Source organism: Lottia gigantea, assembly GCF_000327385.1.
Source record: "Lottia gigantea unplaced genomic scaffold LOTGIsca_9, whole genome shotgun sequence".
NCBI lineage: Eukaryota > Metazoa > Mollusca > Gastropoda > Lottiidae > Lottia > Lottia gigantea.
Window position 1 is genome coordinate 331,465 of NW_008710950.1, and position 15,098 is coordinate 346,562.

At 33.1% G+C, this 15,098-nt stretch overlaps 3 protein-coding genes across 3 annotated transcripts; 1 reads left to right on the top strand and 2 right to left on the bottom strand.

Annotated features, from left to right (window-relative positions):
* Positions 1–646: 646 nt before the first annotated feature.
* On the top strand, positions 647–4,135 carry LOTGIDRAFT_211297 (hypothetical protein). Its single transcript, XM_009068190.1, has 4 exons — positions 647–1,050; positions 2,219–2,291; positions 2,507–2,612; positions 2,976–4,135. Exons 1-4 carry the CDS (start codon positions 903–905, stop codon positions 3,096–3,098), a joined length of 450 nt encoding a protein of 149 aa, XP_009066438.1. The 5' UTR covers positions 647–902; the 3' UTR covers positions 3,099–4,135.
* Positions 4,136–8,647: 4,512 nt separating this feature from the next.
* Positions 8,648–8,797, bottom strand: LOTGIDRAFT_108920 (hypothetical protein; the record flags this gene model as incomplete). Its single annotated transcript, XM_009068191.1, has 1 exon — positions 8,648–8,797. A coding segment is annotated over one exon (150 nt), but the record flags the coding sequence as incomplete, so codon positions are not given.
* Positions 8,798–9,565: 768 nt separating this feature from the next.
* On the bottom strand, positions 9,566–10,306 carry LOTGIDRAFT_155649 (hypothetical protein; the record flags this gene model as incomplete). Its single annotated transcript, XM_009068192.1, has 1 exon — positions 9,566–10,306. The coding sequence occupies one exon, from the start codon at positions 10,304–10,306 to the stop codon at positions 9,566–9,568; it is 741 nt and encodes a 246-aa protein (XP_009066440.1).
* Positions 10,307–15,098: the final 4,792 nt, after the last annotated feature.

Genomic DNA, 15,098 nt, shown 5'->3' on the forward strand with positions numbered 1-15,098 from the left:
CAAGATCAAAATCAACAGCAGATAATGGCAAATATATCCCTTAAAGTCTGTCAGGTACGATACATTCGCATTAAGATAGAAAATGGCAGGACAATGACTTTGTTGGTCTTTCCCAATGAGTAGGCTACTGCTGTATGATACTATTGACATTGTTGTTATATCCCGTTTAAGTGAATCGCAATATTCAACCCGTTCTATTTTGAAGAAGTTTTGATGATTAGCATAAATTTAACTTTAAGAAGTTTGGCTACTAACCTACCGTAATCCGCACGTAAAATATTGCTTTATTGGGCACCAAATTATTAAAAAAAAAAACATGCAACAATAATCTACAAAGCTTTATCTTTACAATAATTCCACTCGTCTATTTTTAGGATTCTCCATATATACCGAAGCGAATTATTATTTTGTACTGGTAGCGAAATTCGTTGTTGAAAGGCAAAAAAAACTTCAAACACTATCTGGATATAAATAGTTATTTCATGGAATTAGGATTGAATAGACTCTTACTTTTAATACAAAGTAAGCACAACGGGTAATATCTGATATTTTTGCTATATTTTCGTGACATAGAGGAATAAGAAGTAACTTTGATGAAATTTTACTCTCTATTGTCCAGACTGAAAAATATTTACTTTGATATATGATTTTTTAAGTATACTACTACTACTAGATCTAATTTTAAGATATGAAATCAAGGAATTCATTTGCGGTTATCGTTATAGTATTTGATGATCGTGGCTAAGTTTGTCTCAAACTGATGGAGTAGAAAACGGTTAAATCAGTTCCTTGGTTTAAATCCCTGAATGTGAGACCAATGTAATCGAGTGTATTGATACTTCCGATGTAAACACGTGTTTTCCATCTTACAAAATATCGTACTTCTACAAATTACTGGCGACATGGGGAAAAATAAAAAGGAAAAACGTATGTCAGAGGCTGACGACAATGAAGTTACATACGAGGAAAAAATGGAAAACATTATGGCGATAGCAAACCCCATTGCATCCAAAAAGTTAACCAAAAGAATATACAAAACCGTTAAAAAAGGTACTTTAATTAAAGTCTGATGCAGCAGCGGTTTATTCCTGCCCTAGTCTTACTCTCATCCTGATGCCACGGCACAGGCATCTGTTTCTATCAATAGTCGACTCTCTCTATAATAGCATATATACTATTATAGTGAAATCGTGTCGAGCCACGGCCAGGGTCGGCACGCCCTATCATCATGATCACAGTTAGCTCAGAAATGATTTTGTCCTACCATTTAATAATGAATTTCAAATACAATCTGTCATGTCTTGAATCAAGAGTTCTTATCATTAGGCCAAAATAAGATTATGGTTTAGGGATATTTTACATTAGAAATGAATGGAATGAAATGAAAAAATGTCCTTTTATATACGCCCACTTCACCCAGGTCTGTCCGTCTACAATTGCTCGTAAGCACGCCACTAAAATTTTGTATTTCGAATATTTGTAAATGATATATAGTAGACTCGATCATCATGTTCCAATTTGTATACGCATAGATACGACAAAAGTGATCTGGGTGTCAAAGACTAGATAACGCCTATAACTAGATCAACAAGCAATCTAGATCTGTAGAAATTTTACATATATTCAAGACCAAAATTGTTCTTGAAAATGCGTTCTATTTGTAGCTTGTTTATACTAGAAGGTTCAATCATTGACAGATTTTGTGTGATGGTTTGTTGTCACCTAAGGATGAACCCTATTGAAAATCAGAAAAATCGAAAAATAATTGGTATGAGTTATTGCCCCTGTTCTTGAAAATGTGTTCCATTTGTAGCACGTAAACACTCTAAAAGGCACAATTCTCGTTGGATTTTTACGAAACTTGGTGTGAGTGTATGTGATCACCCAAAGATGAACCCTAATGAAAATCAGAAAAATCAAAAAATATTATTGCCCTTGTTCTTAACATCGCGTTCAAGTTTTAGCCTGTTAACACTCTAGATGGCCCAATTCTGGACAGACTTTGATGAAGCTTGGTTATATTATTCAGTATCGCCTCAAAAAGTTCAAAAGAAGTGTATGTCTGAAGGTTGAATATGTCATACTGGTAATTGTTACTGTACTGCTAAATATTTTTATTTAACATCAAAGCTTGCCTGGCAAGCTATCTTTACATTAGTTGGTATTTCATAAACTCAAAGAAAATCTATTTATTTAATTCTACAATCTTGACTTTCAGCAAGTAGTCAGAAGAAACAAGTTATTCGAGGAATAAAACAAATACAAAAGTTTATTAAGAAAGGAACTAAGGGGTAATTGTTTTTATGACAATACAAAATAAAACCTAGAAATACTTTGATAAAGATTAATGTGTGTTCAGTATTGAGGGATATGAAGTTCTTTCATTTTTTTCCCTTATCAATAATAGTAAAATGAGACTGATATTTGGGTCTGAAATTGATTCTGCTACATAATTGCTCTTTAGAGTAAGAATGATGTTCAACAATATTTTCATCTTTATCCGTAGTTTTGTTGTTATTGCTGGGGATGTCCACCCTATTGATGCTGTATCACATTTACCAATTCTCTGTGAAGATGCTGAAGTTCCATATTGTTATATTCCTTCAAAACAGGTATGTCTCATTGTCAGTATACCATGTCAATTAAAAAAAGTTTGAAAAAGAAACATTCTTATGTCTTTAGTGCCAGTGCACAACTTAGAGATTATACTATTCAGAATTGGAAATAATATATTACCAGTATTTGTCAAGAAAAAAGTCAACTTACAGTATTTTAATACATGTTTTGATCTGTGAATTTGTTCAAACATGAATTGGTTAAAAACAATACCTCGGACTCTTATTTTTCCAATCCATTGTTCATGGTCTCATTCATCTCAAAATACATTAGACTGTTTGTTTTTGAAGGGTGAATTAACTTATATTTTTGCAATTTATACCAATATTATTTTCAATAATACTTATAATATATTTCAGGATCTGGGAAGGTCTCTAGGTTCTCAGTATTGTGTAGTAGTTATGGTACAGTCTCATGAAGATTATGAAGAACTTTATGATGAAACAATTTCAGAAATCAAGTCTTTACCTTTGCCTTTTTGAACATTGTGCTTATTGTATGTCAAGTTGTGACTGAAATAATAAGATAGTCATTTACATCCATTTTTAAACCTCACTTTGAAAATTGAGGTCTTGTTTCCATTCTTTTTCATTTTTCATATCATAAATGAACTTCAATAAAATGAAACAATAGAAATTTTGTTGTTAAATACCATTAAGGTAAAGCCATATGTGAATTATCTTAAAGCAGCTCAAAGTGTCTGTGAGCGTGTATGGGTACATGATCCAACTCTGTAAACTTTACTGTTTGTATTCAAGTGAATTGATATGAATGTATATGGGTAATTTTCAGAAGTATTTATTGGAAAAGAAGTGAGAAAGGCATAAGAAAAAAGACACTGTATTGTCTGAGCAAAGTAAAAAGTTTGTATTATATTTTTTAACAGATTTGGAATTTCAGCCTCAAAATAGAATTGTTAAGTCTTAGAATGTCTTTGCGTTGATGAAAATGTGTGTACATAGAAAAGAAACACATTTCTCTCATGTACATTTTTTTCATATAAATTTTTCCATCAATTTTATGAATAATAGCCTCAAAATAGCACTGTTAGTTTAAGAATCTCTTTGCGTTGATGGAAATATAAGACTTATAGTGCTATTTTGAGAGTATTATTCCAATTCTCATAAAAATGATGAAAAAAAATTGAATAACTTTGCTCAGACAATAGGCAGATTTTCGGAGAAAAAAGGGTCTACTCTCCCCTCAACACCAATCTACAACACCCCGACCCAACCATCACAACCCTGCCACCATTTTTGCCTTTTTTGGTATTTGCTGTTATGCACCTGCAAAAGTAAAGTACCTGTCAAATAGGAACACACATGTTTGTTATTTTTTTTGTTACTTATGTGTAATATTCAGAAAATACTTGGAAAAGGAAATTTGATCGACAATGTCTTCTTCATAAAGTCAACCTGACTTTGACAACCTGGCAATGACTTGACATATACTATATATATGTACTGTGATGTTTACTATATTCAATCGTTTTCTTTTCAATAAAAAAACCTTTTATTTGAAAAATGCGGATGGATCGTTTCTTGACCAGTCCAGTAATACTATTGTCATAAACTGCTTGTCTGTCTTTGGTAAGCTTTGTTGTTCCGAGACATCCTCTTCGGCTACTACTCAACTTAAAGGGCGGCGGAGGCGGTAGCGACGATAAAAACCTCTGGACAGACAAGTAGTGTTTTCGGTGCACTATGGAATGCCTAAACGGAAAAAATCCAACATTCAAAAATCACATACTAAGAAGTTGAAATTTTATACCAAGAAACTCATATTATTTAACAAAATCTTTAATCATATACCAAATTCAAATACAGATATTTAATTGTATACCAAAGACATTATATTGACTGAAGCCCTGGGGTAAGGATGCGTCCTGGGGCCATGATATATGAAAAACAAATTTCTTCTATTATCATTTAAATTTATGTTAATAAGACGTAAATTTCAAGGTATCTGTAATTTTTAATTATTGAAATGAAAGGAACATTGTACGGAAGCGTCTTGGGGCCATGATAAATAAAAATATATTTTATTCTATTATCATTTGATTTATGTTAATTAGACGAAACTAATACTTTATCTTTATCTTGATTGGAACTAAATTTTGTATTTATTGAATTGAAATGAACAGCGTTCTTTGGACATGTTATTAATGTAAATGACTAAATATCTCGTAATTAGAAATTAACACTTTTTCCGACTATTTAGTTATTAAAGGGAATCGTTATTATCAACCTTAACCCCAATTTTACGTCCTGTGTCTGTGGTATCGTAATAATGTTTTCAATGCAATGTCACAATAATTATTTTATCTTCACATGGCATCTTCAAAATCAAAACGTTTCAAATGTTTCACTCGTATCTTCTCTGGCTGACCTTTAACCTTCGATTTGAAATCTTTCCCAACCTTTGTCCATGTGTACCCCGAGGTGTGAATCCGAAATGCTCTGGGGTAAAATTTGGAAAGAGAAGAAGTGGGATGAAAAACACTCAAGGGGTAATTTGTAGTAAATAGGGGGAAATTTAGCAACAATTCCAAACTAAACTTGCTGATCTTCAGAATGACTCATCAGCTGAAAATTATCCACAGATTATGACTGTCTGGGTCCAAATTGAGTACACATGCAGAAATATTGCTACTTGCTACTTCGTATCTCATGGAGTGATTTTAGCATCATAGCGAAAATCTTGACAAAAAACGAACCAGTTTGGACATTTCTGAACGCAGCGCTCTATGCCTTAAATAAACAAAGCTAGTACCACCAAAGTACCAAAATACATTCGGGGTCGGCTTATTAACTTACGTATAGTTGTACAAAGATTTTGAAATCCTACCCCTCAAGTGTTTTGTGGTACCGCGTGGGACATCGTAGAAATGTCTTGGTGGGAAGCACGATTCAACTTTGTTCGGATAAAAAAAATTCTCCGGACTTTGGATTTTAACATGGTAAAAATTCTCAAGAACTAGCGACCCAAAAGTGGGTCGGAGCAACTCCCACGAAAAGTCGTCTTTTTATGAGATACCTATACATGTACAGAAATAGGAAAATAAATTCTTAATTTGAGATATTTTGATCTAGGCCTACTTCTGAAGATTATTTACATAATTTATATACAGTGGTGTAACCTATTTTCGTGCATGTAAGGATTCAACACCGAATTTCGTCAAAGTTAAAAAATTAAATTTCCTCAGATATTCTACAAAATAATTAAAATGGGTTTTTCTCGATTTTCTGTATGAATCCTTCACTTTGACCCATATTTCATGAGCAACCAACTCGGCAACGGCGGCAGAATGCGTCACTTATTTTCATGTACAATGTTTGATCTATAAATAAGTCGAGAAAAACACGTTGTATGCATACCCAGTAGTATAACTAACTTTTCTCGGTATTTATCTCTAATATCAATTCATTATAACTAGTACCTTCAAAAAGCTACGATTTTAAAAAAAAATAGTGACTGACAAAATAAGATACGTAGCTTGATTCATTGCTAAAAGTCACTGAAACAACACAAGAATATGGCCCATTTTGTGTTCCATAGAAATTTTATGCTGACACGGAAACCGCTAGTTGATCTAGCAGATGACACTTGGAATTCCGATTACAGCTAAGGATTATAAGGAAATTCGGCCGATAAAAAATGGTGACGTTTGGTAATAAGTGAAATCCGCCATTTTGTATTTGTCAAAGTATACATTAATACATTTTACCCCGCTTGAAACTACTGGATTCCTTCTACTAGCTGATATTGTAGAGATAACACATGTTTATCGAAACAAGCAAATGTGGAGGTCTAGCGAGGTCGCACATGTATATTATTAATCATTTCCGGAAATGCACGAAAAATAGGTTAGCACGAAATTAGGTTACTTGACTGTATAATTAAGACTCAACCTTCTAAATGGGCGCATCTGTCCCTTTAACATAGTGAACACTGCTTTAACACTGTGCCAGTGCCTTCTGTTGAATAGTAACAGTTACCTCTCAACCACCATAATCTCTATAGTTCCTACTTTTACGAGAATCAAACTATAAAAGCCCAAAAGATTTTTAATGCGACGCGTGGTAAATGTCTCCTGCCAGGAAGTCAGCGCATACCGTGTCGGCTACTCACATCATAGAACTGTTCACATATATCGTTACAGTTCTATGTACTTTAAAAAGTCTTGGGCTAACAGTCATTATATCTACTTCCCAAAAATACTTTGTCGTATTCGTAAATGGTCTTATTCCATTCGTCGTTTACATGTCAAATCTCGAAAAATCAGCTGAAATGGTTGACACTGATAACAAACAAATCGAAAGTAAAAACGAAAGTAAAAGAGACGCTCCACCAAAAAATGTATCTCTGCGTCTGTGGGAGGTAAAGATCTATTATTTTCTTCTTATTCAATCAAGTTATTCACCAATTTTTATCCCACATTTAAGTAAAAAATAAAATAGAGTTTTACGTCCTACTTTTTTTAACTGTGTAGAGTGATGTCAAAGAGGACTGCGGTCAATTCCATGCACTGTGCGATGCCAATGAGGGAACTTTAACCAGAGGAATTAGCCTTTTTTTCCCCCAATTCCAACATCGATGGATTATTGATTTCCAAGGTCCATCCATGTCATCCACATTTTTATTTCTGGGAGGAAAGTGTGACTACTTCAGATGTTAAATCACTGAACCTTTTATTTCAATGGACTCGAAGAAATTCTAAGACAAATGGTATAGCCTACAATTGAAAACTTTATTTTGAACATTAATGAAATAAGATAAACAAAATTTGATTCAGAGCTCAATGTAGTATCTGACAATGTAAATTCTGGGTATGCCTAGGCCTACTGATCTTTTCCAGAAATTCAAATCATTAGAAAAAAGAACTGATGAAATAAGCAAAAGATACAAAGAAAAAAGAAATAAAACTTCAAAGAAGAGCAATTCAGTGAAAGGTATGTTTCAATATCACATGTATATAATTTAGTGGAAGTTTTTTCAACCATTGTTTTCAGACTCCGTATTAGCAAAATTGCACAAACTAAGGTCATTATCTGTAATTTTCAGTGAATAAAAAAAGTGAACATAAAGATGAAGATGAAAAGGGAGGGAAAACACAAGATATTACATTTTGTACAAGCAAGAAATCAGAGGAACCTGAAGCATCAACTTCATCGTAAGTCTTTGCTTTATAGGTTTCCACTGAAATGATTGAACAGTGCCAGCTACTTTCATGAAAACTAAGGTTTTGTTTGGTGACAATCTCTACTAGGCCTATATATCTAGGGTTCAGGTACATTCCATTCAGTCATGCTATAACCCAGATTATTTTGTGTAGAATAGAATAATAAATGTTGGTTTGGATAATATCAAGTGACGTAATGAGTTCCAGAGTTTAAATTGATGATTCAGCAAATATCCGTACATTTGTAAGTCCAGTCCAAATATAAGTTTAACACTATTTTTTTGTGTGTAAAGGAAAGGTGAAAGCAGGGGAAATGAAGAAGCAGAATGGGAAGAGGTTAGAGAATTAATTGATGTCAATAAACATCTAGATCCTGGTATTACCTACAGTCAAAGTGAACTCGAGAAAGCTATAGATAAAGCTGTTGAATTGGGTGATATAGAAACAGCAGAAAAACTCAGTGATAAACTATCTAACAGACAGGTAATATTAAATATTCCAAACTTGAACATTTATTCATTCTGAATTTCTGTATTTCTTTATTTGTTTTGTCTCCTGTTTTACTGCGCATAAAATCCATTATCTCCAAAATGAAGGAAGATTTTTGAATTGTCTCACTTCTAAACATTTCAAGTGAAAATTCATTGAGATGTGGTTTTATGTTTTTGAGGTCCCAAAACCAGTTAGTCTGTAAAGATCTGGAACACCAAATTTCCAGCAGGTAGGACCCATAGAATTGAAGATCTGGAGACCATTTCACTACAAGAACATATTTTTTGAAAGTTGTCTTGTCCTCATAATTGTGTTGCGCTAAAAAAAAGATTTGACGAAAAAATCTTACTGTCATTTCTAAAATAGATCATGTAGCTTATTTGAAATAGCTAAGTAGACTTGGGCACAAGCTCTGACTCGCTTTGCATATTTTTCCTTTCTCAACAGATGGTGGATATGACCGACAGGGAACTGTAATCCAGCCCGGGATGATCGGTGTTGCTCTTTCCTCCTTTTCCTCGTGCAGACATGGTGTGAATTTAGTTAGTGAGACTAGTAAGTGAATGAAGCGAATGTGACGACTAAAAATACTAATCCATTACAAATTAATATCACAACAAACACATTTTAGATCTGTTCAAAATTACAAATCAGTTTTATTTATTATATATCCTTAGAGATGTGTGAACAAAATTATCAATTTCTCTACATATAAAGTATTGTAAACAAAATAGTGGATATTAAAATATTTCACAAATTAACAAATATCACAGCTAGGCAATAACATGAATAATATGTATGCTAATAACTAATACACTGAACAAAACAATTAAATAATTTTTTTATCACTTAATGTATTCTATAAATGGAAGATCACTTTTACACAATAACTTTGATAATAAAAGAGACTAAAACTTCCAATAGTCCTAATGGAAATATTATAATTGCATAAGAAACATGGAGTTGGATATGGATTTTACAGATATTTTTTCATACAGGGCAAAAAACACATACTGTCTCCTACATGACAAATTAACTCATTACTACTTTAATAACTGAAAAATAAAGTAGACTGCTGAAGTTTGGAATTGTACCTACATGATGTCTTTGTTTGAACTACGGTATATAGGATACACAGTATATACTGATATTTAAAGTGCATACATTAATGTTCCATAATATAAACATAATTATACTATATTATATTGTGTAACATCACTATTTTATCATATGACTATACATTACTGTTACCTTCATGAGATTTCATTTTGTCTGTTAAATTCTAAAGCAAATATATTCTTGCAAACTTTTTGGTATAGGTAGCAACTGACACCCATAAAACACATTACACTTGTTATGCAGGCTTTGTCTAATTTCTAAGCTACAGTAATATTTCAAAGATTGAATTTTTTTCCTGTAGTTTAGCATCCAACTTATAAACTCTTTATCTTCTTCAGAATTTAAGTAAGCCACTTGACTAGAATTCAACTTATTACCTAATACTACCCATAGTTTTAAACATTTATACATTTTTTTATCAGCACAGAGAAAAAATAGATTCTGTTGAGTGTTATTTCTCAACTTTTCTAAATGTGGTGTAGCACAAATAAAACACCGCAAAATTACTTCTGACGATTCCTTCCACAAGAAGATTGATCCATGGTACTGTAGCCATAAGGATTCTATACCCAATAATAGTTTAGCTGATGAAATTAAACTCTCTAAACAACCAACATGATTGTTTCTTGCTGCCAAAATAATGGGAGTTGAATTCAGATCATTTTTAAGCATAGGATCTCCACCAGCCTTTAACAAATATTTTACTAAGTTTATATCACCAAGCTGGGCTGCCAGATGAAGTGCAGAATTTCCACCCTGTCTCTGTAGTTTGGAATTAACATTAAAGCCATCTTGTATTAAGTGCTCAACAATTTCAACATTTTTTGATGAGATTGCATCTAACATTTTTTTCTCCCTTCTAAATCCATTTAATAAAAGCTTTACTAAATCTGCCATCCTTCAGAGCTCTACAGTAAGAAAGGAATATCTAATTATACACATTGTTGAACTCAACAATTAACAGGGGATATTTTGAAATATGTACAGTCAAGTAACCTAATTTCGTGGAAACCTATTATTCGTGGATTCCCGGAAATGTTTAAAAATTTACATGAGCAACCTTGCGCGACCTCCGCATTAGTTTGTTTTGATAAACATGGGTTTTCTCTACAATGTCAGCTAGTAGAATGAATTCAGTAGTTTAAAGCAATGTAAAATGTATTAATGTATACTTTAACAAATACAAAATGGCAGATTTCAGTTATTACCAAATGTCACCATTTTTTATTGGCCGAATCTCCTTATAATCCCAAGCAGTAACCGGAATTCCAAGTGTCGTCTGCTAGAATGTAGTCCAACAAATGAAGTCACGTGATCAACTAGTGGATTCCATGTCAGCAGAAAATTTCTATGGAACACAAAGTGGACCATATTCTTATGTTGTTTCAGTGACTTTTAGCAATAAATCACGCTACGCATCTTATTTTGTCAGTCACTATTTTTTTTTTAAATCATGGTTCTTTGAAGGAATTGTCATAGTTATAATGAATTGATATTAAAGATAAATACTAAGAGAAGTTAATTATACCACCCGGTATCCATACAACGTGTTTTTCTAGACTTATTTATAGATCAAACATTGTACACGAAAATAGGTGACGCATTCTGCCGCCGTTGCCGACTTGGTTGCTCATGAAATATAGGTCAAAGAGAAGGATTCATAAAGAAAATCGAAATAAACCAATTTTAATTATTTTGTAGAATATATCTGAGGAAACATTTAAGATATAAAAAAAAAGTTTCGTTTTTTTGATTCGACGAAATTTGGTGTTGAATCTTTAAATCCACGAAAATAGGTTACAACACCACTGTATATCAACAAAGTAATGAAGAAATATAATGGGTAATGGTAAAGTCATTTTGAAACAGACAGGTTTTCCTTAATAACCATGTGAGTGTCAAACTGTACCGTATATATGCACAAACATTCTACCATGGTCATAAATTAGGGTTTATATTTCAGCTCAGCCCTTACCTTACTTGCATGTAGAATGAAATTGTTAAAATCAGTGATAAATAAGGCATTGTTTGGCATGAAATGATACCCATCACTATGGTCTTGGCACTTATTTCTGTTACGCAATGCTGTAGAAGTCTATTACATGAGAGCAAAGCTCTGTATAATAGTAACACATATATATACATCAATTTGTTTCAGAAAATTTATGCCCCACGGGTAGTAAAAAAAAAGTGAGAAAAAAGACGGCAAATCATGGGGGCCGCCATGTTTGTTGACAACTAGATCGCAGTCAATCGGGGTAGTTTCGGAGTGAATATTCTGGAATTCTTTAAATAAATCACGACAATCGTTTCAAACACAGAAAGGGATGTTTTGTACCAACTTAACAACCCTTACGTTTCATTTTTATTTTTCCTGGATATTCTATGCGTCATTAGGAATATAATGACAGCTTTGACCTAATTTCTCCCAAACAATGATGCCAGCTTTGTTGACATCATACGTCACGTTATAATGACGTCATCGTTATAGATGATTCCTTTCACACCTTAAAGAAATTTCTCTAGATACCTTATAAAAGATTGTCTTTTATTTAATTATTAGTAATTATTGTTATTTTATCAATAACCTGCGCTCTCATTCAAGGCCATGCCTTCATTCATATTACTCTATTATTACTAAGAAATAGAAAAATATTTCTGTCAATCAGTGCCAGTACAGTAGCTGTGTCCTACAACTTGTACCAGTGGAGTGGTCAGTTTGTTTAACTTTACCTCTTGCTCTTTCCTCTCTGGCTCTACATACTCACCTACTGAAACTCTACTCTAATTATCTCAATTACTTTGATACCATGTTTCCATGCAACTCCAGTCCTCTAATACACCAGAAAAATATTGATCTTGGATCTCGAAGACCATGCCATGGGTGCTGGAATTAATTTATGTTGAAAGCATGACCGTAATGACATCTTTCTGGTTTATTTACATTTTATATTTCCGATAAGGGGAGTAACTCTACCTAGAATTCTCTACCTAGGCTCAGACCGGTACCGTAGTTCATTTGCCAACTGTTTCCATTTTATATCACGAAATTCAACCTTCTATAACTTTTTCCAGAAATCTCGTTGGAAACTATCCAATTAGTCACATGGACTCACATGAAAGCCTGGCCAATACCTTATTTCTGGACAAAAATTCAATATATCATGACCATGAAAATCTTGAGCTAGCCAAACGGCAAGTAGACATTTTATCAACATCTGCATAACTGGCACTGCACACAAAACGACTATTTCTAGAATTATCATTCCGCATGAAATTCTCTTATTATCTGACAAAATCTGAAAGAAAATTCAATTTCAGACATCAAATTCCACACCTAAACCAAAAATAAGTCAGAAATAGCCACGCAAACACCCCAAAAGAGATGGGAGAAAGAGCATTTCTAAAAATAACACGGATAGGCCTACAATCATTTACATAAAAAGTTTCACTGGTCTGAGTCCACCTGTCATAAAAATCATTAGACTTCCATTGACCCAACTATGACATTAATTTTTATACGCCTACATGGAAATGTGGACATATATTGCCGTCGCCCCTGTCCGTCGGTCCGTCAACATTTCTTGTGAACACAATAGAGACTACAGTTTTCAACTGATTTTAATGAAATTTGGTTTGATCATTTATATTGATAAGATCTCGGTCAAGTTCGAATTTGACGATCTTTCGATGAACGGTTTTTGAGTTATTGCCCTTGACTTAGCCAAAACGCGTCAAAATTTATTTGTGAACACAATGGAGACTACAGTTTTCAACTGGTTGTAATGAAATTCGGTGTGATCATTTATATTGATGAGATCTTGGTCAAGTTCGAATTTGACGTTCTTTCGATGAACAGTTTTTGAGTTATTGCCCTTGACTTAGGAAAAACGCATCAAAATTTGTTTGTGAACACAATATAGACTACAGTTTTCAACTGATTTTAATGAAATTTGGTGTGATCATTTATATTGATGCGATAATTTGATGTATTTGGGTTATTGATATTAATATTAAATTATTTCATATTATTAATCATATTATTTAATATGAGAAAATTCATACTTTAGTCACTAAAGACTGTTTTATCATATTTGGCAACTGCCAGTGGGCGTATGTTACCTTGCCTTGCAAGCTATCTTAAATATTGGGTTTTATTCAATAGTATTTTGATAGTGGAAAAGCATCCATCGTAGAAGTCCCAATATTAATTGCAATCATTCATTTATACCTTATCAACTCAGTATCACATTTGGTAATTCTCATTTAATCTGTTTTATTATAAATACGGAATGTTATGTTTATGGGCATCTTGGATTGACCAGATCGCCTATACAGACGGACAACGACGATGTATTGTAAATATTGTAACCAGTTATTATTAAACAGTTTCAAGTTATTTTCATAGTTTTAGTGTAATTCCTCACTACCACAGTATTATTGCAGGCCCGATATATATTTGCTTCAGGCTGTACACGTTAAATATCCCTATTTGGAAAAAGAGTAGATCAATGCCACTGTCTTAGCAAAATTTCCCCCATTGTACACTGCATGGTGTTAGAGTAGGAATTCAATTCAATTCATTTCTATTCAATTATATTAGTAGCTTAAGCTAAGCATAGATTATTTTTAGACCTAGTACTTGATCGATGAGATGACTAATAGGCTAATCTAATATTGTCGCCTAGCCTTATTTTATGTTTGACAGACGTTTAAAGATGTTGTTCACAATTTACCGATGTTTTAAAAAGGTAATTTATGCTAATTCAATTTCTTTCAAACATTTTAGTTTGGTAAAAAGATCTCGGATGCTTTTCATGCAAGGGAATACCTGAAACGTAAATATGTAAGTCATTGAATATTATAATTATTTTAGTGTTCATATATTAACCTAAATTATGGTCAAATCATGCTAATGAAATGAAATGAAAGGCCTTACGTAAGTTTATGTTTTACTTTTCCAGGCTGAAGAAGAATCGGTCAAACAGAAGGCTAAAAAGTTACATTGGGGGTTTGTTTTCACTATATTCTTTTTGAATCCAATATTGTCAGTTTAAAATTGTAATGTGTATTATGCCTTTAATTCGACTGTTAAGGTTAAGTAGACGTTGGCTGCCAGGGAACGCTTATATTTTTATACGCCCACACGTAAGATGGGCGTATATTGTAACCACCCCGTCGGTCCGTCCGTTCACATTTGGCTCGTGCTCACTCTACAGGCTACAGTTCTTTATGGATTCTTTTGATTTTTATTTTGTGTGTCAATGTCATTATGAAGATGATCCCTATTGATTTTCGTGATGATCGGATAATTTTTCACCGAAATATTGTGTCTGACTTGACGTTTTACTCTATTAGCTATATTGTGCAACTCGTGCTCACTCTACAGGCTACAATTCTTTACAGATTCTTTTGATTTTTATTTTGTATGTCATTATGAAGATGATCCCTATCGATTTTCGCGATGATCGGATAATATTTCACCGAAATATCGTGTCTGACTTGACGTTTCACTCTATTAGCTATATTGTGCAACCCTGTAGTCACTAAAGACTGTTTAATCATTTCTGACAGCTGCCAGTGGGCGTATGTTACCTTGCCTGGCAAGCTATCTTTCATTATTGAATTACAGGTTTCAAGAAAAGCAACGATGGGAAACAAAAGGCAATATGTGATGAGATTTGCTACA